This window comes from Hylaeus anthracinus, unplaced genomic scaffold, assembly GCF_026225885.1.
Source record: "Hylaeus anthracinus isolate JK02 unplaced genomic scaffold, UHH_iyHylAnth1.0_haploid 11994, whole genome shotgun sequence".
Classification (NCBI taxonomy): Eukaryota; Metazoa; Arthropoda; class Insecta; order Hymenoptera; family Colletidae; genus Hylaeus; species Hylaeus anthracinus.
The window spans coordinates 3,738,842-3,764,296 of NW_026534341.1; the positions used below are offsets into that span (position 1 = coordinate 3,738,842).

The 25,455-nt window shown below is 38.8% G+C and overlaps 1 protein-coding gene and 1 long non-coding RNA gene across 7 annotated transcripts in view; one reads left to right on the forward strand and one right to left on the reverse strand.

Moving 5' to 3' along the window:
• Positions 1 to 5,427, forward strand: part of LOC128888492 (uncharacterized) — a 28,723-nt gene extending 23,296 nt beyond the window's left edge. Inside the window, exons 1-3 of one of the 2 annotated variants that reach the window (XR_008460271.1) lie at positions 2,013 to 3,857; positions 3,962 to 4,041; positions 4,215 to 5,427. This is a non-coding gene — a long non-coding RNA (uncharacterized LOC128888492). Of the gene's footprint in view, positions 1 to 2,012; positions 4,042 to 4,214 lie in introns of those variants that run through there. The other variant, XR_008460272.1, reaches the window with a different exon arrangement.
• Positions 1 to 25,455, reverse strand: part of LOC128888482 (ankyrin repeat domain-containing protein 6) — a 156,730-nt gene that overhangs the window by 98,737 nt on the left and 32,538 nt on the right. For 4 of the 5 annotated variants that reach the window (XM_054145369.1, XM_054145366.1, XM_054145367.1 and 1 more), the window contains exons 3-4: positions 10,606 to 10,711; positions 8,165 to 8,263 (exon numbers count right to left, since the gene is read on the reverse strand). In XM_054145369.1, coding sequence (XP_054001344.1) covers positions 8,165 to 8,263; positions 10,606 to 10,698 — 192 coding nt within the window. In that variant the 5' untranslated portion in view covers positions 10,699 to 10,711. Of the gene's footprint in view, positions 1 to 8,164; positions 8,264 to 10,605; positions 10,712 to 19,126; positions 19,261 to 25,455 lie in introns of those variants that run through there. The other variant, XM_054145365.1, reaches the window with a different exon arrangement.

The following is a 25,455-nucleotide window of genomic DNA, read 5'->3' on the forward strand; positions in this document are numbered from 1 at the left end:
GTGCGAGTTTCTTCAGTTCAAGAAGAAGCATGTATTTTACTAGGCGTGGAAATTAATTCCGTGACTTTACATTCAATCGTATGTGAGTATAGGATAAGTAAAGATATTTAATCGTCATTATGGTATGTTAAATTACCAACCTTCTAATTGCAAGTTCTTAATCCAATAAATACGACAATTTATTTATAGTTTTATAGTTTTTACTTTTAAACAGGTGTTAAGTTCACCTTAGAAAGGCACAGAATTAATTCCTACCCCTAACAGATACTCACAAACGTAACAATTCTTGTTGTTTAAAATACTGAGACTTTCCAAAGAGAGAAAAAAAGTAGTTCCACTGTTTCAGTTTCTCGTATACGTTATTGGGATTTTCATCGACAAGTTGAATAATTACTATTATGCATGGAACTGATAAGTTCCATCGACACTTGTTTAAATACACACTTCGAACAACTCGAGAATGGCAAGAAGCTAATCGTTTCGATACAACTCGCTGGGAATAGCTGCCTAATGGGGGTGTAAAGAAGCCAGTTGAATAGGGTGCGTTAAAGGAGCCCAGGAAAAGGGCATCGTAAATGGCGATCCGGTTTCCTCTATTATCGTATCTTTAACGAAGATGGTTTCTGAGATCGTCGCTTCTTTTTCGTGGTACACTTGAGAGAGAAGAAGATACGTTATAATGGAATACTATTTCCAAGTAGATTATACTGCAACTGGATTCTGCTACTTACATTATTCGTCTTTGGTTTTTACATAAGGGAGGAAGAGTTTGTATAATAGTGGGAGTAGGAGAATCATAAAATTGTAAAGGTATGAAAAATGGAGACGAATGTATCAGAATCAAAGATGGAGGAGGTTTCAAGGGCTTGAAATATAAAAATGATAGGAATACGAAAAACAAAGATAAATGTGTTAGAATCAATAGCCTGCATATTAAGTGTAGAAATTAATTCCGCGTGTGTCTTTAGAAAATCCTACAATTTTATCATTCTAACCCCTACAACTCCTTGCTCCCTTAGATGCACCGCCGATTTTAACACACTTGTTTCTACTTTCCATCCAGCTTCCAAAGAATTCCGAAACAAAATGGCGCAGCGCTCAGCACTCGCTTAGGTACTTTACAACCCCGTCGGATAGCCATTCTCAACGACTCGTATCGGAACGATTAGCTTCTTGCCGTTTTCGAGTCGCACTGAAGCGGCCAAGTGAAATTCCGACGCGTGTCAATGGGACTTATCAGTTTCCTCCCAGCAGCTGGAAGCTGGAATCGACGAGATACCCTGGACCCTGCTCCTACAACGATCCAACGGATTCGAGCGAGTGCATCGGATCGCGATACAGTGCATGCTGCACTCGAGGAGTGGGAGAAGCACACCAGTCAAACTGGTATCATTGTTCCAGGCGTGCGCTAACGCATACATATACATAGGGACATGGCCGCGGCGTAAGTCCGCCAACCGCTGATAGTTTGGATAGTTTACTTCCTCGCGTATACGCGATGTTGGACAATGTTTGTTCGAGAATTTTCCTGCGATCGTTCCGTAAACTAACAAGGGTAGTTTGGCGATTGGTGTACTCCGAAAAATTGGAACTTTTGCGGAAATGAAGTTTATGAGAAACTAATCAGTCAGCGCTATTTTCCATTTTTGGCTTAAAAATCGTTTTAAGGGTAAGAACATCCCTTCGAGATAATTCTGGTTACTTATATTTTTGCTAATACAGCAAATGATCGTGCTTTTTAGACATTTGCCGATCATTAAGATTCATATTTCTCGCAAAGGCTGTTCGTTTGGTATCGATATTTACGAAAGATATTCATGTTTTTTTTTCTATTTTACTATTATGCAGATCGTTCTTGTTAACGCGAGTAAGATATTTTACGTATATACGTATCGTAAAATGTATATCTTCAGAAATATCTATTTCATGAACTAACAAAGATTAACATTTGAAACAATGAATAAATGCTTTTGCTTCTACAAATCAATATATCGCTCGATATATCAAAATAATATTAATAAACCACATAACTGGTCGCTGATAGACACATTCATCTTATGCCTTATCTTCCGAAGAATGTAACATGCACGTTATTGCTGACGTTTTACATAATATCGCATACGTGCGCACTCTCGTAGATTCACAACTCAAACCACAAAACTGTCAAGACCTGTTATATCACAAGCGCAAAAGTGAAAACCGTCAAACTCATTACCGGGATCACATTTTCCTGCGTAATCTTCGCGTGTTATCAGAACTGAACCGAGTAGAAAAAAAAAGAAAAAAAGAAAGAACCTAGGAAATGCGAAACAATATATCAAATGGGCGTGCGATTGGTTAATAACAGCGTGTTCGTTGTAAATGACTGGCAACGACGGTTGATAATTAGACCTTAGACCGGCACTTTCCTGGTAGATACACGAGAGAGATTAGCCAGTTAAAAGTACGCGAAATCTCGTCTCGATAACGCCGGTGAACCCTGATGAACGCTGATGAACACTGGTTCCCTATGGTTCTGTAATAAGCTACCGATCTACCGCTACCTTCGCCAGTTTATTCGTCTTCACGCGCCGTCGTATAATTACGGAGAAAGTACGCGAAGGATGTTTCCAGTACGTTTTATTACTGCGAAAGAGAAGATTCGTACCCCTACTCGCGTTGCGCAACTCGTTGTACGACAATTTTATGGAGTGGCAGAGAGATAACGGCGCCACATGGTATATTGCGGGGTGAAAGATCAGTCCCGTGTGAAGAAATATATCCACGGATTATCTAATAATAAATTGGAAACCGATTGGAAAGATCTTATTAACTTAGGTGATGGGCGATACATAATCCTAAACGATTTAAGCAGGTCGTTCCACGGTACATTACGATAGAAACCGAATGTTCGTGCGAATCAGATCTGAAATATAAATTTAAACAGAATGTTTAAGAATATATAGAATATAGAGATCTAAGATAAAAATACTTTTACCGCCCGCGAAAAATATATCTGTCCAGAAATTAATACGCCATGGTATATACGATAGTCCTCAACTCGTGACAGATACATCAAAATAAAATAACACCAAAAAAACATTCCTCAGTTTTTTTACTCCGTGAAAGTCCTTTCACAGTTGGGCGGATCCTGAACTTTCAGACCTAACCGCGTATGATAATCGCCTTTCTGTTTAAGATACCCCGACTGAAGCATCCCCGACAGATGAAATCCGGTTTGAAAAAGGAACGAACCATCCAACGGACGCCTATGTTCTTTTAAAAAGCTATTTTCAGGCCTCTCATAATTACAGACCTTCCGACATCGGCCCTGAACTATAATGCACGCGGTGTGCCAAATTCCTCCTGGCAGAATGTTTCAAAAACGCGCCAGCCGCGTATAAATCTTCCCTGAGGAGAAGGAAGAATCGAAGGGACCCCATAGAAGTCGTCAAGCATGGACGACGACCAGTTTATCTAACGCGTCCTGCCAGCTGCTACGCGTCGAAATTTATCGGATTTATCCAGCGTCGCGTCGCCTTTTAGATTCGACTCGGATAGGACGATACTTACGAGACTCACGAGGTCCGAGCGAATGGAAGAAGCTTACGAAACATATTGGGTGACCGGGGGTCTGGTCCTTAAATAACACCACGATCCTACACTCTTTTTTTTTTTTTGTTAAAATATTTCAGGTTCTCCAATTATGTTACGCCTTTAGTGGACGCGATAAATTGTGAGCTTATTTTCTTTGTGACTACGCCTATGAGATGGAGCTGTTTTAGTCGTGTTTGAATTTTTACGAAGCGTTTCCTAGGTGGAATTTTGTTTGGACGGGAATATTAGATCGTTTAAATAATAGGAAGATAATGAATCACGTATGTTACTTCTTCATAAATTGTTCAAGTACAACTATCTCCATATTCGAAATTACTTTTTGCTGTAAATATATCGTCATTAAATCTCGAACAATATTTTCCAGGGTACCTTCATAAATATTAAAGAATCTGATGTCATCGAATAATAAACTAGTCACCCAGATATTGAAGATGAAAAAATAGCGTACGTCTATTTAACCCCACGCACCTATCACGACGCACGACTATACATGTACATATAAAGTCGCGTGCAAATAATGAATCATGTCTGTTAGTTCTGCATAAATTGTTCAATTATCACAGATCAAGTTCTCGATGGCTAGATAAAAATAAAAAAAATAGAATGATTTGTTACAGATTAACGGAATTGTGGAATGCCCGAGGGTAGTCCCGACGGTGCACCGTGCCAAGGATTTTGCAAACGAGCTGCGCATGCATACTCGCGCCATAAAGGAAGTATAAAAGGAAACGCTTCAATGGCATTTACAACCATGAAATTTACGATTCGTCGGTGTTCGCGGCGTGCTTTCGTTTGCGCGGCGTTGCTGGTGGTACTTTGGTCTGATATTCCCGATAGAACCGCGGAGCTTTCTAAATTGACGTAATACTTTATCCCGTCGGAGATTTATGACGGAACGCTTGAGGTAGCAAGTCCTGAAAGATTAGTTTTCTGCGGTACAGGAGAATTTTCACGAGTAAAGCGTACCGTTTGACGCCTTTTAAAAAGGATATTCTCAGTGGATCACTGTCCTTGGAGCAATATTTCATAAATTGTTTTAATCGTTGCATTTTATAATAGATTTCAAATGAATATTTTACTTGTAAAAGCTACATTGAAACTGAAAACGTAGATATAGAAGTTCCAAAATTACTTAAAAATTTACCTTAAAAGTCACGTTCAAGAAAATTCGAGAAAGCGAGATATCGATCAAGATATCTTATCGACGACCTTAAACGCTCGACCTGTCGCGAAGCTCGGAGTTCATCATTCCACGAATCGAAAAACCCGTCCGAGCTTCCTTGGAAGCGCGCGCATAATGTCTGCGCGTTTCCATAATCTCAGCTGCGCACGTGGAAACGGTTCGAAAAGGGCATAGACAGGGAACCGCTGCGCATTTCTGCCTTGGTCACCAATAAATATCGAACTTTCATTTGCAGATACCGTGGCTGCGTTCGGTGCAGCGCTGCATTTCACTGGATTGCCTTATGCAGACAAAAGGTCCGCCACCGTCGGACACCATACGTTGATACTGTTCCCCGTGGTAAAAAGCTGAGGCTAAGAGCTATTGACACGAGGTGAAAGATCCGTTCTTTAACCGTCCGACGATAACAATTCATCTCTTAATCGGAAATGTTCGTGTTCGCTAAGCGTCAGGGTGGTTCTTATTTTAACGATTATCGATATCTATGTTACGCACCCCCTAAATACCTTGCAAATAGATAAATCGGTTGCGTATACAAAAATTCCTGCGAAATTTAAGCTCCAAATTATCTATTGTAGTTCAACATATTATATTCTGATTTAAGACGAGGTTTTATGCGAAGTCCTCTAAGAAGCTTCTATAATGTATTAATTAATTATTTTAGAGAATGCAATATTATGAATGGAATAGAATGTAATATTATGAATATAAGATTTGGAAAATCTATTGGGAAAAAATTGAAGGCAAAAACCACCCTTACTCATACTTATCCATCGTTAAGAAATGAAATAATCATATTTTCTGATAAGTGTAAGTAATTCTCAACATTCTCAACTACTAAGACTTTATATGCTACCCTCATGACACATAATCCTGTCTAATCTTCGGCAGAACGGTATTCCCTTTTCATAAAATGCAAGACCGATATAACATACCGCTAACAAAAATGCATCACGTATACCAAACGAACCACTCCAAAGAAGACATCTGTTGCCATTTACTTTCCCACGTGACTCTCTCACCTTAATCCCTTAATCCCTCTCTCTTTCTCTCTCGATCTTCGAGCTTCCTCCTAAATTCCCCGTCATTACCGTAAAAACAAATTTTTCACCGAATTAACGTCCCTCCACAAAGTTGCCCTCCTCCGTGGATTTCGCAACGAGTTCCTCCCTCTGGAACAACAATCAGGGAACGCATAAAAAGAGGTACGTCTCGGTATCCAACAATATTCCCAGCATTATTAATCGACCGTACGTTAATTGCTTCTTCCACTAAAGAGACCGGTAAACTGGCGATGTATGCGGGAAAATAGCTACACACCACCCTGAAAAAAAATTCATACAATATCTGTCGCAGTATGCGACAACGCAAGAAGATATTCCCGGGAATTTAGTACGAATATTCCGCGGCCACCAGCGGCGTGTATACGGTTTCTAAATACAAGCACCTTGGTACCCCTCGCTGGCAAGATCTAGCCAAACGTGTTCTGCAGCTAGAGGGAGAAGATTGGCCGTCAGTCACTGCACCAATGGACGCATTGTACCCACGCTCGGGTCTAGCCGGATCTCGCTACGCGATAACGAAGATGATCCCGATTGCTTTTTCGACGTTTCGAATGAATAATTGTCTTCCCTCGTTATAGTATCAGATACGCGCCAAGTGACACTCTTTTTCTTTCTACCTTACAGGATTCGACTCGTTCCTACTGGAATTCAATGGCGGCTTTGAGAATATTCTTTTTGGACACCTTGTGTCTTTCAGAACGAATGGTTAAATTTATAATAATAAAATTAGATCCTATAACTTTTGATTCCTTAATTTCAATTTATATTTCAAACTAACAATCTAAATTATATCTGCTCGACAACTTTCACGATTCAATAAACACATTCTAATAAGACCCACCCATTCTATTCCACCTTGAATTCCTTGAAGTGAATACATAACTAAAACTATAATTTCTACGTCCTATTTTCTCACGATTCCTATAACAGCACCTTCATTATTCCGGTCAGTATCTATAAAAACGATAAAAACAGCCCGAACAATCTAAAAGCAATTTACAACGCATTTTATATCACGTTACTTTTCATTCATGATATTCGCGCAGGAAGAGAATTTTTAAATACCATCTTCGTACACTCCCATCGCTTGCAATTAATGACTGCTTGTGACGACTTGTGAATCTAATTTTAGAACTGTCGACACGGTCGCCAATCCTGTATTTGCGCGTTAGAGCGTCACGTGGAATTGTGTTTGTACGTATTTCAGATGCAGACGTCAAATAAAACCGAAAAGATCCGAAACACGCTTTCCTTCGTCAACTGCGTAAACCCATAATTACGGGGTAATTATCCTTGCACCGTTCATTAGCCGGTATATTCGTATTGATATATTGCGCAACTGACACGCAGAACAACCCACCCAGCCTTGTGAATTATTAGCCAATTTTCGAGTTGCTCACCACTTCAGAATTTAACGTCCACACTTCTGAAACCGTTAGCCGTGGTACAAGATGCGCGTTTCATGTCTTCATTTCGGCTATACTTTGAACTTCGCCACGCTTAAAACTCCGTTTTAGGAAAACGATGTATATTTGGCGAATAAGGAGTACGGTTCGCTTCTCAAACTAAAATATCCCATGATTGATCCATGAAGCGCCAGCGTGATGAAAGAGTAATTTGAATCTTGAGTAAATTGAAAGTGAAAGGAATTTTATCCTGATTGTATCCATCTTTTACTTGAAAACAGAACGAGAATTTATGTGTACATATTATAATAATGCGCCTAATATAGTCGAAATAGTACGAAATACCGATCTAGAGAAGTATTACGAAGATTACGTGGATTAAATACAAATCGTTTAGGTAAAAAATGAACACCGAAACTATCGACTACATCTGTTTAATCAGAGCCCAATTCGACTAAATTATTAATCACAAATTTTAAACCGTAATTAATAGGCAAGTGATTTTAAGAAATTCAAAGTACATTAATAATACTGATCGGCCTGATAATTTCAGCGTTAAGTATTCCTAATATGCAAAACTGATGCCACGAGTGATCGGCGAAGCAGTTATCGGCCATCGATTGCGCGCAAATATTTCTTTCACGTTATTCTTGCGCTCCCGCATAGATGATCGACTAAACAGTAGCGAATGATTATGCGCGACAGAATGTCGATTGAATTTTCTTAACGAAGCCTCCTATTTGGAACAGCAATCGTCGGTAATTGAATGTATCCGTTCGTTCGTATGCTTTCTCTAATGATGCCGCAATCATATAAATGATATTTCAGCGAACTGTAATTTGTGAGTCGGGACGTCACGCACAGGAAATAATAAAACGAGAGAAAGAGATGGGAAGTTGTTGAATATAACTCACATTGTCTGTAGCGTTGACGTCGATTTCTCGAAGAAGCAGAGCCTCGCAGACGTCCACATGACCGCCAGCAGCTGCCAGCAGAAGAGGACCTCTGCCATTCTGTAAAATAACACGTGTTCATTAGAGAGCGAACGTGTAAATATCATGATTCTATCATTGTTACGTCCAGCTGCGGCTGGCATTAAATAAGTCAAACAATTTGTTGTATCTCTTCGCAGGAAATACTTGAAACGAAGAAAGGTCAAGAGCAAATGATCGCCATTTCTTGATATTTAATCGCGCATTTGGTCGAATCAATTTTCTTATTTGAAAGTGTCGGTTAGTATACAGTTGCTGACCTTTTCTGGGAATGACATTTGTCATTTTTATTTAGTTTCATAACGACCATTAACATTAACTTAAATTTACTGGAACGTATATATTCATTTTTAAGACAAGGTATTCCTTTTTCATTTAAATTTCTTGTTGGAGGAAAAGAGTTGACAAACTAAATTAATAGTGATTAGTACTGATATTCATGAAGAAGGCCAGCAAACCGCTCTCTGAATTCTTTCCCTAAACTGCTCTCTGAATTGGATCCTCGCGATTCATCAACGGATCAATTAGCGACGTAATTAATAGCTACCCGCATTTCAGTCTGCAACACACGCATTTCTCGTGTCGAATTAGCTCCTGCGATCAGACAGGATGCAGCCTTAATTAGGCGAACAGAGGTTTAAGCAACACGAATCGCCTGTTTGTGTTTGAGGCGGTCTTCTACTTTAAAACCCTAAAGAAAGACGTTCCATTCCGAGTTTTTTATACGAGTACTATCGATTATAAGTTTTTCAAACTCCGCGGACTTATTTAGTTCAGAGAAACGCTATTCTGTTAAATAAATATGCTGATCGTGACTTATCAACGAAAAAGAAAGACACTGTTCTCTGTTTCTAATAAAATGGCATAGTTCTGTATGAAGTACGAATGAAACTATAGCTACGACTATAAGAAGATGTATCGAAGGCAATGACTTTAAAGGAATGTAAATTTATATAGAAAGAAGTGTAATTTTTCTTTAAGTAGAAATAAGGGTATTATAGATATGTTGCTTATGAGAGATTCATGTATAGTTGTTGGAATATTTTGGAACGCTAGTTTATAAGTACTAAATTGCTTCGATATAAGTAATAAATAATTTCTAGATACGAGACATTCATATCTAAGATGAATAAAAATGTTGGCAATACGGTACGAGCAATGTTTTGGTTTGCAACCCATTCAAAGCGTACATGTTACATCATAACAATTTAACAAATCGTGGTATACATCATTTCGACGCACATGCAACGTAGATGCGAGTTTCCTGCAAGGCTGTGCCTCGTTGGCTCAAGCAATAGAGCGAACGAACGCTGCGTGTCGATGAAGAATCACTTATTTATATCTTATCCGCGTGCGTTAGATGCAGGAAACGTAATATACCAATTGATAAATAGTTGTGCAGGTAAATCACCTGAAGTAGACTTATAGATACCATCAATTTCGTTTGAACCACCTTCACAATTTCCCGGTGCTTGCTAGCTTATCAGGCTTCCAGCTGAAATACTTAACCAACTTCTCAATCTTTTTCTAATCAACTATTTCTCAAATTAAACCTACGTTTCCATATATAAGATACATAGGTATCAATGAATCCCACAAATGCATTTTCATCGATGTTAAAAGTTACTGTTGCCTTTGGCTCCGCGATCGATCTCCATTATCTTAATTATTTCATGCATTCGCTATCGATGTATCGCTTCAACGTTTCCCGACTACGCGGCGCGCGTAATAAAGCACTTCAGCTACGAGCACGCCAACGGTGGAGAAAAATCTATTCGGCGATTAATTTCATCGGCGCAATTAAGGAAGAAGTAATTGTAATGAACGCGTAGATAATCATCGGGATAGCCCGCGGGCGTACGAACCAACATTTTGACAAATGCCCACCGAACACGCTTATCTGCATTTCCACCGACGACTGTCACGAAGCGGATGGGAATACGTAACGTAATTAATATACTCGCGTTACTTCGTATCCGTTTCATAAGAATCTCGTTCGATCGGTCCATGACTCCATGGTTGGTAATTATTAATATTAATATTTGGAACCAAAAATTATAGCTATGAAAGTGTTTTCCAAGTTTTGCGATAGCAGTATTCTGATCATGTTGTCTGTTAATTAAGAGTCAGAAAATATATAATCAAAGTTACGACATCTATTCGGTATTTTATTTACGTGTTTATTTCAATTGTAGTCGCGCCCCTTGAAGTGAATATCCTTGAATTTATCATTCTGTCTGTTAAAGACAATTGTGCATGTGAAGGGGTAATTCGCGACGAAGACGCGCGTTTACGAGCATCAATAAGCACATTGTAAGCTTCACGTTGACAAAGAGAAAATAATAGAACAGAAAGGGACTCACCTCGTCCGGCAGTGGTTTAATATCTTCGTCGAGGAGACGCGCAACCCGCGCAACGTCGCCACGTGCGGCCGCCTCGCGCAACTTTTCTGCCATTCCAGCCACGCATCTGCAAAAGAAAAGGAAATGGACGATCATTAGCGGAATTCATTTAAAACCTGGACCTTCGATGCGGCCCCCGCCAGATTATTATGTCAGATACGCCGGCATCGCGGGTTTCTTACCAAATATAGTTGCATTAACCAAGATTTCGGTCATATTTCTTTAGCTTTACATCGGACCGTGTTTCTGTTTGTCTGATTTGTCTCAATTTCGATTCAGCTTCTTTCGCGCATTCTCTTTCGAAAGAATCATCGATTAATATAATCGGATCTGTTGGAATTACAGCGACGAACGTTCTTCATTCTCTTGTGCGTTTCAGTGTTCCGTTTCGATTTGTGTGACTCGTTTTTGGAAGTCAATAGTTAACTGGGTTCGATAGAGAATTGAATTTGTAGTTTATATTCCCCTTTCTATACAAGTATTTCGCTTTTTTTTCTTACCGAGTCATTAGCGACAAGTCGATGCTGTTCGAGCCGTCAGATTTGATCATATAATTTGGAATCTATATATTAAGTATTTTATAGTGTTTTTTATGTGCCTGTAATAAATTATACCTATTTCAGATTTGTTTTCCACGATAATCACAGAAACTGATCGGTGGTTGTACATTGCATAAAAATTCTATTGCTAATAAGATCTGATTAACTTAAAATTCCACTTTCTAAGCGTACCAAAATCGATGTACCTTATCGATATCCCGTGAAATAGTGTTTCCGGCGGATGCCGACCGGTTAAGTACGCCGCGTATCCGTGACACGTACCAAACATATATGGAATAAAATAAGAGGCAACGCAACGATTTACGTCAATTTGAAATTTACGATGTGTGCAACCGTGGAAACCACTTATACTTTCTTCAAGCTCGTGGCAACGCAAGAAAATTGTCGACCGTATCAACCACTTTCTAGAACTTGATCTTGGAATTCAATTTAGAATGAAACTGATCTATAAAACTGATCAATAATTAATAAGGTAGACTGTGTAGCAATACTAAACAAAAATGTATCGAAGTTTTGATCTCATAATTGAAATCATGTTTGGAATATATTAACGGCGAACGTAAACAAGTGTGGATATTTACTTTCTATTTCATTGCTACACGTCTTTGATTTTAGGTAATTATTGCTTTATTGCCTGTTCTTAATTTTAGATTCTTTAAATTAACACTGTGCCTACATATGTAGACGGTACACTACAGTGGCACATCAGTAATAGAAAAGGTGGTTTGGAAGCTGTTATAACAGTAATCGAGCAAAATGGATGGTACGCAACTCGGTAACATAACGCATAAAATATTGTGTATGCATTAGTTACCGATAAAACGAAAGAAACTTATTGCTTTAGTATATTCCTTGAAAGATGTGTTTCCTCCCTTTGATTCTTGAAAGACTGTTCTTCTAAAGGCGCCATCTTGTCGCGATTCACCCCAACGTCACTTCCAGCCAAATTAATATCGCGCGTAAAATCACATTCATAAAGAGTCCAGTCAGCTCGTCATTACACGGAGGAAAGGGCGTGACAACGAAGAAAAAGACGCGCATCCTCTATAGAAGAAACAATGATACATAGCGCCATTGTTTTCGGAGACAATGGACACGATGGACTCGCGAGCCGAAAAAAATACCTGTCCGTGTGGATGATCCCAACAGTTCTGAGTCACTCCCGTCCTCGAAAGAATATTAAATGACCCACGAACCCATCCCAATTTCTTTAGCTGAGATTACGTCGTGTTACAATTTCAATGTCGAAGCGACACTTATTTTGGAATAATTAATTCTTCGAAATTATACACGGAGGAAAAAGAATTTTAACTTTCGGACCACCTAGCGTGCTGTATATTAAGCGTAGAAATTAATTCTGTGCCTTTACATTTATATAACTATCTATAAATCTATTTTAAATAGGAATATATACTGATCATTTTGTCGAGTTATCTTTATCTTGGTAATGAAACATACAGATTGCTTCGACATATGGTTTAGCAACTATATGTGCGCTCTCTTGGAATGCACGACTGAGGAAAAATTAAAAGCTGTATGTTTCTTTCTTTATAAATAAATTTTACCTTAGAAGGACACAAAGTTAATTTCTACACTTAATATTTCTATGTATTTTATGCATTTTGTGTATCCATTCCATCATTCACTCTTCCCATTCATTCTAAGCTCACATTAGTCTACGCTCCATGGTTCAACCTTTTAATCTTTCCAAGCCTCGAATATCGCATTCTTCGAACTTTTTCGCTGGTAACCACAACGAAGAACCCTTCTAGAGGCTACCGACACATCTGCCGCTAGCATAAGTAATGAGAAGTGTCTTGGTTATCGCATCTCTTCTAATCTGGCTCGAATCAGCTCTACGGCCATTAAACTGGACCCATTTCTAGGACACAGTTCGCTGCTTCGAACGTACGCCGCATTTCTCCGTTATCTCGTTAAGGTGAAAAATCCAGAATACAAAATTAGCGCTCAACTGATGCATTAAGTGCGCGCAGTCACGATTCCCAAGGCACGTACGCGAACCGTCGCGGTTTTACTTTAATAAGGGCATCCGTGTATCTTCTCGAGCGGTGTCTATTAAGTCTATTAAGTTCTCTGCTGAGCCTGACGTCCTTTAACAAGAACGGTAGCAAAAAACGTTGCAAAGAAACGAAATCGAGTGAAACGTTCTATTGATACAACCGATCCATCCTCTCTTCTTCACCTTTCACTTTCCTTCCTCCAGAGATCGGCTAATTTCTCGTCTGAGTATGAATTTCGAGTAACGAATCGAAGATAAATTAATTTTCGTCTTTTTTGTGCGTGATGATGCATTATAGCATTAATTCATTCAAGGCAGTGTTTCTCAACCCTTCTGGTTCAAAAGGCCACTCGCTTCTACATGGTCCAAATATTTCGGCGTGCTATCGAACATTATTTGGAAAGATCAAACACGCGTAGTTCATTCACGGACATATTTCTAATGAAGCATTTATTTAGAAGCATTCAAACCCATCGTTAAATTTAGACAAATTTTGTCAATAAACTTAAAGGGTGCGAGCACTTGTAGAACTAACTGTAATCTCTCGCATGAAAATACTATGAGCAAATCGTTACGCCTCGAGTATAACAAATTAAATCTCTAACAAAATACCGTTGCTGGCTAGTGATTCGTTAAATGCGCTTGTTTGACTGTTCACTTAAGGATGCGGAGGCCTCGAGGTGAGGAATAGCGCGACTGGATGAAGTACGGGAGATATATAATTGACACTTGAGACAAATAGATAGTATTCCACGAAGGTTTAAAGAAAATCTTGTTACGGCGGATGTATTAATTTTGTTATCAGCTTTCAATAACGCGAGATACGTATTTGTTCTCTTATGATCATTAATTATGCACGCTATAGTTGCCTGCATCCTGTGGCATGGCTTCCTGGTACCTTGCGTGCATGTCTCCGCGTTGCTATTGGATTGAATATTTCTAGTGTCGCAGGATTCATTAACTGTTGTTTTTGAGAAATGTCGACTTAGATAATCCCGAAACTTACATAAAGCAGGAACTGCACAAGTACCAGGTCTGCTTATTAGAGGGAGAAAGAATAAACGTCAAATAACGGTTCACTTACTCGAGTTTCTATTTATTCTTGCATTTCGTGTCGTTAAACGATCATTCAGATACGTAAGACCGAGGAAACATAAGAAGAGTCCCCGGAGCAACGATCGTTCTAATCACCAAGATCAGTATAATAGACGACATCCTGTTGATGTAGATAACCATAAAAATTGTCCGATATAAAATATACAGGGCGACAGAGGCGAGCAAAATTCTTACCTGGATAAAAATTACCAACGACGATTAAAGAATAAAGAACGATTAATCCGTTATTCGTTAAATAGCGATTTGAATTATGAAATCGTGCTAAATAATGCTTATTTTTATAGGTAATAATTATTCCTATCTCAAGCGGCTCTCCCTGTATAGAAATTCGTGCAATTCGGGGACTCGCTGTATTTTCACGACGCGTTACAGGATTTTTCAACGATGTGATCTATTAATTTCCTCGAGCATCGAGCGTCGTAAATTAAAATGATACGTCGTGTAGACAACACGTGTACAAGCGCGCGCAGGTGCATCAAGGTAACGTGAAATTTTTAGCGGAAGACGTTGATTAATGACGCACGGTTTCCCCTCGACAAACCAAAGCCCTCCCAAGTGCATATTTACTAGTCGGGGGAAGTTTCGTTTCGAATAGAAGATTGAACCACGAATCGAAAGTGAGTTGATACATAACAAAATAAAATGAATTAATTCATTATTACCATGTGTTGTTTGTCTGATTTTGGAAGTTCTCTAACTTAAATTGTTATTTGTGATATATATTTAGAGATTCAATGATTTTTCAAATCTATGTTATGCATCCCCTAAATACTTTGTAAATGTATAAAAACAAATTCCCTGCAAAATTTGAACTCTTAATTTTAACGTTAACACGTAACAGAGATTTCAAAAATCATTTAAATAAGGACCACCCTAATAAATATGTACGTGTTAAATATAATCAGAAATGTTTAACTCGCCAACAGTTGTGTCTCTCGAATCACCATGAATAACATCGAACTAATCAAATATAACATAATGTTTGCACTCGATCGCGTCCATCGATCAATCGAACTTCATTAGGAGATTTTTGAGAAATTGATATCGTGGCTTTCGCACGACACATACTGCTAACGAGAAATATAAGAGCACCTTAATATAATTAGACGTACTGAATATTCATTGACAGTGAATCTTCGTTAAGAAAATGTACACGCGATTTTTAGTTGCATACGAAACACCTTTCACCTACCAAGGACGGGTGTTCTTTAACTATAAACAATCTATATATTTTTAGGCGAATAAATTTCTTCTCGCTTCGTGCACAAATATACACGGTGTCCGATATAGAGATATAAATGATGTGTGCACATATAATTTTCGAAAATTGTATTGTAACTATTCCGACTGAAGAAAACGTAATAAGTGACATGAAATTGTCAACGACTCCAACTGGTTTCAAGAACCGAGAAAAAATGAATTGATGATGGATATTAACAGTATGGAAGACATTTATAGCTGGAGCTACACGCGTCGAGCAATTCTAATCTGAAATCGAGCCAATAAAATTACTTGGGCACAGGACATCATAAATCACAACTGTCCCGTTGTATTTCCCGACGCACGAATTGCTGTTTTATCCCTGCGTGAAGTAAGAAGTAACTAGTCACTCTGAAATATGTGAATGGATTTTACGTATTCGTGGCTGACGTTCGACCACGCCGATTATATTCATAAAAACGGTCATCTAGCGCGATCAACGCAATATTCCAACGATGTCTGTATATTTCATTTTTCTCCAATCGTCCATCGTATATCAAGAAATGCAGCAAAAATCTTGTGTTTAAATTACATCATGGTTGATTAATGAGAGCAGCTGGGAATTTATTTATACTCATCTTGAGAATCTCATATTTAATTGAAATTTTTATTTATGTGAAGCAATTTTCTTATATGATTGTTTAAATACAATGTCAATCCAAGCATAACCGTTCGGTAATTATTGCTAAACGGTTCGAGTAAATAACGTTCATGGTCTTCTTTGGCAATGAAAAGTTATTGGTTTAAATACGATGTAAAACATTTTTAACGAAAGACACATTCTACAATTCATATGATTACTAATTCCTTCATATAAAATAATTCGTCGGTATTTACAAATTCACACAGAAAAACGATAGATGAAAAATGTCGACGTACTATTCCAATCATAGAAGAGTCATATCTTCCAGAAATATCTCCAGTCATCCCAAACCAGAGAAAATTGTGATAAAATTCCAATTATCCGAAAATTGCTACTCGCGAATCTCGATATTTTTTGCCAATTTTTATTAAGTGTTACATGCACGAATCTTAGACGACGATCGAACGCAGCCAAGGATATCCCCCTTGATCTGACGGCGATTTAATTATCGTGCATCAGTCTCGCGTCATCGTGATCAATAAAAGGAGGAACGTCATTCACCGAAGCAATCACCGTGCTCAACAACGTCGCTTAATAACGTAAAAACAAAAAAAAAAAAAGAACGGTTTTTAATACGCGGCACGAGTCCTTGTACCTTGGCAAAGTAAATCAAAGATCGTGTTTAATTTTTTATCCATTGCCATTGACCCGTGTCTTCTTTTAAATTCTTTAGACATATTTGAAAAAAGTTCAACTAATAGCTTTTGAAATAATGAAAGACACGGGTTACTTCGAAATTTTGTTTTTCTAACTACATATATACATATATACTCATTTTCAATGTGTGACTGAGAGAAGATTAAAAATTGTACGATTCTTTTGTATAAGTACGTAGTAAATTCACTTTGCAAAGGCAGAGAATTCATTTTCATCCCTAATACAACGCGGAGAAGAATATTCAAAATGGAGCTTTCATGCAGAGATACTCGACAAATTCTTTCTACGACGTGAAAGAGAATACTGAAAATAGCTTCTCCGTCTAGAGATATTTGAAAAATCCCGTGATTCTTTTTGTAATATGGAAAATATTCAAAACGACGTAGGTTGGCTCAGGCGAATCGTGTTAAGTCTCACGAGACGTCAAGCGTTCCCTCCCAGCTAACATGGGTGAAGTATTCATCGGAAGATCGGATTGACGTCCGAGCAAAACTGGACTAGAGTCAACTCGAGCGATAGCGATGGTCTGTGTACACAGACGTCCTACCGATCTCACGATTCGATTATCCTATCGCTTCGTCCTGATCGGAAAAGCGACGAGAATGTCGACCAACAGCCGCGATTCCGAGGATGGTAGGAGCAAGCGAAGCTCGTCGAAAGCAATCTCGTAAAGCGTCCTTTTTTCCAATTACGCGTCCGAGGGCATTAATTACTGTACATCTTGCGTTACCCCGGCCACTGAAAACCCCTCCCCCTCTTTCTATCGGTTTCTTTCTCAAGCACGTGCTTTCTTGGTCGGATCCAATGAAAATTAACAGAACCTCGAAGACGAAGGTAAACACTCGGATGCGAATAAAATGAAACGATCGATCGGTAACGCCTGCAGCTATGAGCAAAAGGATGATCAATTGAGCAGCGCAATTAGTCGGTGATATTGATTTTGATTCAATCGAACCGTCATTTGTCAGGGATGCCTGAGTTTAAACGCGAGGGGTCTGTGCTCTTTTGAAATTGGGTATCTTTATATTTTTTTTGCTACCTGTTTACCAAGTTTCAGCTAGATGTTAACAGCTGGTATAATACTTCTGTATTTAACTTGTGTATTATTACTCAAAAGGAGACAAAGCACAGTTGAACCGAGCAATTGGACAAACAACGAATGAGAGTTCGGAAGAGCGGAAAAGCGACGGTTTACCGGCAATCTTGGTCGGCAACCTTGAATCAGAACTGCGAACGATCGACCAATGTACCCGTAATCAGGGGCAGTTGCTCGAGAGACAAGATCGTAAACGTAAAGCGTCGTGCATTCCTAGCCTGCTTGTCTTTGAGTAATAATTACACGGGAAAGTATCGCGGATATGCAGAAAATGATCGTTCCTTTGCACGCGTATCTTACAGCACCTGCTGGAGTTGATAAAAGTCTCAGGGGAATCTAATTTCAGTACAGATGACTCGTACGATCCTTGTTTCCATGTCATTTGCAAAAAGCCAGCGGCGGTGTTGATCGATTTTAGACGACCTGTGGCGAAATGACACACTTATTCGAAACGCGAGGAGGCCATGCTCGGGATCGCCGATCAAAAATTATAATTGAATTCGAAAATACGCTGGATTCTTTTCAAAGACTAATGTCTTGTATATTACAAGAAAACTGTTCTTTCCTAAAAGATCTCTTATTATAGCCGCTAAATAAATTCTGTTTGTTACGACAACACCTAAATGATCTGATCAGCATGCAACCATATAGTGTTCCTTAATACAATAATAATACCGTACATTAATAACTCATATACCGTCGATATCATCAAACAATTAATGGCCAATAGGCCAACGCTTCCTGTGCGCGTTTTCTGTCTACAAAGTACTACATACGCTCTTCAATTTACCTCGTAACCTTCAATTATTCCACGACAAGATAATTGCAAATACATCGCGCGCAAAAAGTACATTTCCTCGTTAAATCATCCTTTTCCGCTAAATTCAAATAACTTTCCCTTTCGTACCTTTCGTCAGCTTCAACAAGCGTACAAGAAGCGCAGAACAAACTGAAATGCAACTTTCATCCGATAACTTTCGAGAAATAACTGGTAAAATGGGATCCAGTCTTTTTCCACGGATTTCATTACACGTTCGATTAATGCAAGAACGTTTTCACCCGATACCATCCAGTCGATTTCTCTTCTATGATAGCAAGCAAGTAGGAATTCTTAATTACAGTGGACTTACATCACGTACGCACGTGAAATCCCTCCTTCTCCTTGTCCATACATATCCAACAGAACTTCGGCCCTCGTTCGTGGCATCTCTCTGACCCTATTTCCACAGCGCGTATCAAACGATCGCCCGTTACACGTACGTATACCACCAGCCATAAATATTGGGACACTCGATACACTTGTACAAAATGTGACCTTGTGTGGTTAATTAAAGTATAAGTTGACTTGTAATTTCACTACATTTCATTTATCAACACGATCGCTGCCTGACTAATACTTGAGAAAAATATCTAACACTTCGCTTCCATACAACCGAAACTTATCTTTGTTGAATTTAAAACTAGTAATTATTTGTTGCGACTCTGCCAAATTCTCGAATTCTCTGCAGATTTATTTTCATTCCCTTCTCATTTTGAGAATTAATTTATCGTGTTAAATGCAATTTAATTATTTATTTATTAATACACGCGTTGCGGAACGAAATTTCAATCTAAACCATACAAAGCCTCACCCCAGAACGCAAAAGCTCTTGGAAGCAATCACGGAGCACGGTTATACCAACGAAAACAAAATACAAAATAAAAATTCCATTATTTCTTATAAATTTGTCGTTTCGCACGATTCACGTATAGTTCGTAAAACGCGATATTAATTCAAGTAAATATAGTTGTAATTTCTAATTAAATTTGTGACTTTTATTACGATCGATCCTACAAGACCTAGCACTTATGGCTGGCAGTGTACGCGATGCAATTAAACGCAAACATCGAATCCGAAATGCGAAATGAAACAGTGCGTACATCTGTTGCTCGTAAAACAGCTCACCGCCGAGGTCATGATAAATTTCAAACGTATTAACGACCGTGGCAAATTATGATTTAGATAATGCCGCCCGTTACCGACCGCCATAATTAATTGCCCGCGCGAGTTGAAGACGAATAAAGCAAACAAGCGTGTAACACGCCATCGTTTAAGCGAACTGGACAAGTGATATCTGAATTCGCGACAAGGCACTGTGCTGTTGACAAATTGTCGTGGAGAAAATTTATGTTACGTAGAATTGATTAAGCCTGCGCACAATGTGCATTTGTCTATATATAATCAAAGAAACTGTTTGTACATTCACAGTAGTTGTTAGTAGGTGTAGTGCTCATTGGAATATATGAAAAAGTGTTGATAAACGTGTACTTCATATGCATAACGCCGATCGCACATGGGCGCAACCGAACAGTTTCAAACCACTCTGAAACTAGTTGCATGGTAGATCCAGTGAATGTAGGTAAAACAAACATAGTGGAGTAGGTAAAACAAAGAGCGCAAACGGTTTGCAACACTAATATCAAATCGGTTGCGCTCGTGTCCATTCGGCCTAAGTAGATTGGTAATTTAATTGACCGTATTCTTATTTTTATTGCGTGATCACTTATTTCGGTTCGTTAGCTCACACCATACTATAATACGCAAATGTAAATGGGATTCTCTATTGAACGTACATAAGTTTATCAATACTTATTCGCCTCTTTCAACGACCATTAAACTCGTGCAAAGTTCGCGTTATAAATAACCATGATCATCCGCGTATAAATTGAAATCATCGAGTACCGATTTGTATAATTGTTTCAAATTCGATTTGCATCGCTAATTAACCATTAACTGTAATCGGCGTCGATTAAAGGCCGACACAGCGATCCGTTGACGGTATTTCGATCGGAGCGGACGCGTTTCTCGTTGTCTTCGAGCGAAGGCGGGAATGAGAGATCTTTTAATTAGAGATCTCACGAGATAAGAATGTCCATCCACCTTCGCGTTATCCGTCTCCCCGCGCAGGGGACCCCGACGGGAACATTCCTTCCGTGATCACGACGGCGTGGAGTGACTCGGCCATCGGCAAAAACCGCGGGAACAAAGCGTTTAATTAAATGTTCATCCCGACTGGACGAGCTCCAACCGAGAAATCAACCTGACGCCAATCCCACTGGATCATCCCTTCACGCGAAAAGAAACGACCAATCGTCGTTTTACATTCCTTCAAAACTTTCGTCGCGCTTTGGTGCGGGATTCGAACGTTCGGAATTGAAGACGAAATTGGTCTAGCTCGAGAATCCTACATATTATAGAAGAAACTCGGATAACTTGTTGTTCTCGTACTAGTTCAAATACTGCTTGTTCTCATTTGATACATTAAAATAAATGGAACGAAACGAATAATGTAAAAGTAAGCTTCGTTACGCGTGACCAATATAAGATTTAGATTTAGAACGTTCTAAATTGAAGTTGAAATTAAGTTGCTTCGTAATTCCATATTTATTTATATATGTAACATTGATAAATCCGCGCAAAAAATTTGAAAATTTATATATAAATAATTGGTCTACTCGAAGTATATCATGGCAAACTCGCAATTTCGATTGTTGTACTCCCAAGGTTTGCTAACGCTTCCACAAACCGGTTCTTCACGTTCCACGCAAGAAAAACGCCCTATCAGTTCGCTATTGTAACTAAAAGGAATAGCATACAAGGATCGCAGGATGTAATCAGAACGTTTATTTATGACGATGGTATTTCGATTTCGCTCCACGTAAACTGCTTAATGGGATCCGAGCAAGAAACCGTGCAATCTTTTTGGCAGATATTAATATTAGATTGTTTATTAGCTTCGTGATGGATTAATTAACATCGTTTGTTGGGCAGGAAATGTCACGAACGCTTCAGAATAAAAATGTATGTTTACATGTTTCATGAATGAGTAATCGGAAGCATGCGTATCTATTTAATTTACGCTCTGAGAATGTTATTCATGATATTGCTTGTTCAAGTCGACATGTTGAGTGTGTAAAGTATTACGTGAGATTTTTAATTGAATCCAGACCTACATTAATAAAACGAGTCGAAGAGGTTATGGACTCGATTCCCAGTTTGTTATCTGTCTATGAAATTTATTATTCAACACTTCGATCCATGATAAAGAAAATCCTCTTCGGTAACTTATTTCGAACGAGGCATTGCAAAAGAAAAGATTGTTATAAACATAGCGTAGAAATGTTTGACAAGAAATCCAAAAATAACTTTGCTGGCTGAACTTCGAAAAAATGAGTGATTTTTAATCATTAGAATTAAGCTTTTGCAAATTAGAAATCAATAAACACTGCATACGATTGTAAAGGTTGATAGGGTTAAAAAGAGAATTACCTAAAATTGCAAGTACCAATTCAACCCAATCAACGAGTTCCGAAATAATGAGATTTAAATCCTGGGTGTTTTAAGTCGAGGCTTGAGTCGATGAAAATTGGCTCGATAAGCTCTTAGGCTCGATCGCGTATCGAATGAAATCGAAAGCACCTACATACAAGAATCAATACTTTCCTATTTAACCGAAGTAAAACCGTTTTGGTTCGCGAGTCGTTTCTTTTTTGCGGCGCAGTAAAACCTCTTACGAGCCAGGATTGCAAAAAAAGGCACCGCGGATTCATCGATTTCGCTTCACGGTCGAGGAAGTAAAAAGGAAAGCTTCACTCCGCTAGAACTTCGTGACCAATCCATTTCATACCCATTGTCCCGCCACTGGTACCGTTTCAAAGCCACGAAGAGATGACCCGATGCCGTTTTTGCATTATCGAGAGGCAGTGCACGTTTATTTACCTTAAACGGGCTGACGGGCAAAAAAACACCGTGGCGGAATTTAAAACGGCGAAAAGTAAAGCGGTTCGAATGCGACGTGGAACGTTGGATACGCCTAACGATGGTTTACCGTGAAGCGGTGTCCTGGTCTAATGAGGTATTCAGTCAAAACCGATCCACGAGAACAGATACCAGCTGGCATTTCAAATGTCCTGTTCTTGGTACTATTTGTAACATATTTGCATAGATACCGCGCTTTTCCGTATATTAACACGGATCGTGACAACGAAAGCGAACGAAACGAGTCTGGTTATAATACAAAAAGGCACGCTACAATTTCGAACTGCTCAACTCACTCACTGCCAACTACGAAATGCCTATAGCCTTTTGAGTCACGAATTATTGCTTAAGATTGTAAATTTTTTTTTTAAAATAAATTTAATATCACTTCTTATTGTCAAAATAATAACCTAACGACGAACACTTTGATTAAGTTTCTACTTTATCATACAGTATGTTAAACTCACTAGAGGTATTACAGTAGTCCATTGGATGAAGATTTGAAAGTACGTATTCGCAAAGAATACGACTTTTTCTCTTAAAGCCTAACCTTCCAATGAATATTCATCACTCGGCTACTACCGAAACAACCAGATCGTAAATTCCTGCTGCGAAATCGTAAGTAGACTTCGTTGAATTAAATTTGTCGAGATATGTATCCACTGACATCTTTATTATTTTTAAGAGATTGCCGAAGAATCGAATGAATCTTTGGCGCCATTTAGTATCCCGCAAAAATATTATTATGTTCTTTACAAGTGGGACGTATTCAAATGACGCTACTGAATTTTCACGCAGGATAAAACGATAAATTTTATTAAAAATCTGAGAAATGTCAGCGTGGTTTCTATTATCTTCTGTAAAATTGTAAAGAATTAAAGATACAAACTCTGGAGCAATAATAACATAATATTGTATCTTTAGGAAGACTACGCACGTAATTTAAAAAAAAAAAGAAATTTATTACCACATATAAGCCTGCGATACTGTTAGCGTATTACAATTTCACTTATAACGTTTATTCCAGTAGTCATGTACCTCTCAACTTAAACTACACGCGACATTTGTGTCTACTCGTTTGAAACGAATTACATAAAATTGTAAGCATTAGTCAAGCGAAATTGGACACGTTTATTCCACGTGTAAGCGATGTAACCATATAAGAAAATAAGAGCAGAGAGTCTTCGATCCCGCGAGAGGATACGGCCGCCATTTAAGAAGTCGTGAAATGCCAATGGCAAAAGGGAATCTCAATTTAAAAAAAACGTAATACTTGCTCGAGCGAAGTAAAAGAAAAAAAGTGGAAGGCTGTAATTAAACGAACACGACAACACTAATATTATCGATGGAGAAAATAAAAATCAACGACATATAATTTCTTCTGTAAGTTCGGAGAGTGCATGCTTGATCATCTGCTTGATAGCGTCACGATGACTTTACATTTTGGATTAAGTTCATACGCGAGACAAAGTCGATCGCGTGCAACATTTTCGGATGCGCTCGCATTAAACACCAGAAGAAAACGAAATATTAATGATTAACGCGAAAAAGATGTAGCGATTGCGTTATGTAGCGATTGCGTTTATGCAGCGATGGAACGACGATACAGCAAAACACACAGAATAACACAACGAGGAAAACTTAAGAAAACTCTCGTAAATAAATATCACACGAACTAGAATCGCAACATACATTTCTATACCACATAGGCGTTACAACCCTTTAGTCCAACAAAGAAAATACGTGACTGTTTCCGCAGCCAACAGCTGACTGCACGTGAACGTCCTCAGAACGCGAAACTCGTCGACGACAGGAAAAAGTTCGAGCGGCGTTCAACAGGTGAGTCCAAGAGAGGTTTCTAACTTACTGAGGGGACGGTGTGCGTGCAAATGGTACGGATTTATCGGCAGGTGTAGCACCGGCGTAGAAACACGCTTCTGTCCCGGTTAAAACGCCGTGGGGAAATAGAGTCAACGAGATGCGAGCGAGATAACGCACGAGGAATGACTGACGTGCCCGTGCAAGATTACGTCCTGACTTAAAAGGACGACGCACCCTGTCCGGGAGCGGTGCTCACCTATCGATTACGTGACACGGTCACGCTCGTGAACGTTGAATTTGAATACAAGCGAGACGCTTCAATGGAGCTCTCCCTCGCTACTTGAATTATTTGCGGTTACCGTGTCCTTTATTGAGTTCGCATCTATTCGATCCCATGCGAATGGTCTGCGAGCTTGTTGCTGTATCCAGTCTCTCACAAGTTTTACATGGAAATGCCACTTCAACCCCTTCTTGATTCCAAATTGTTCAATTAACCCCGGTGCCCTCTTGAGGTCTTTGCTGACTGACCATATTCTGGATTTATTGTAATCCACTTTACTTTCCTCGATTTTTACTTAACGCTAAATCTACCGCATCTAGTCAAATGATTGTTTACAAATTTTTATGTAGTTTCTTGTATACGATACGTGAATTATATAGAACTGTTTCGGGTATTATTCAATTTAGCAACCGGCGAAGTATACTTACATTCAATTGAAGAAAGTATCTTCAAGAAAATTCGGTAGGTTTAATGTTAATTTACTTATGAGCAAACTACTAGCGCCAAAGATAATTCACGACTCGAATTGTTATTTTATTTTAGGGCAATACAAACTGAAT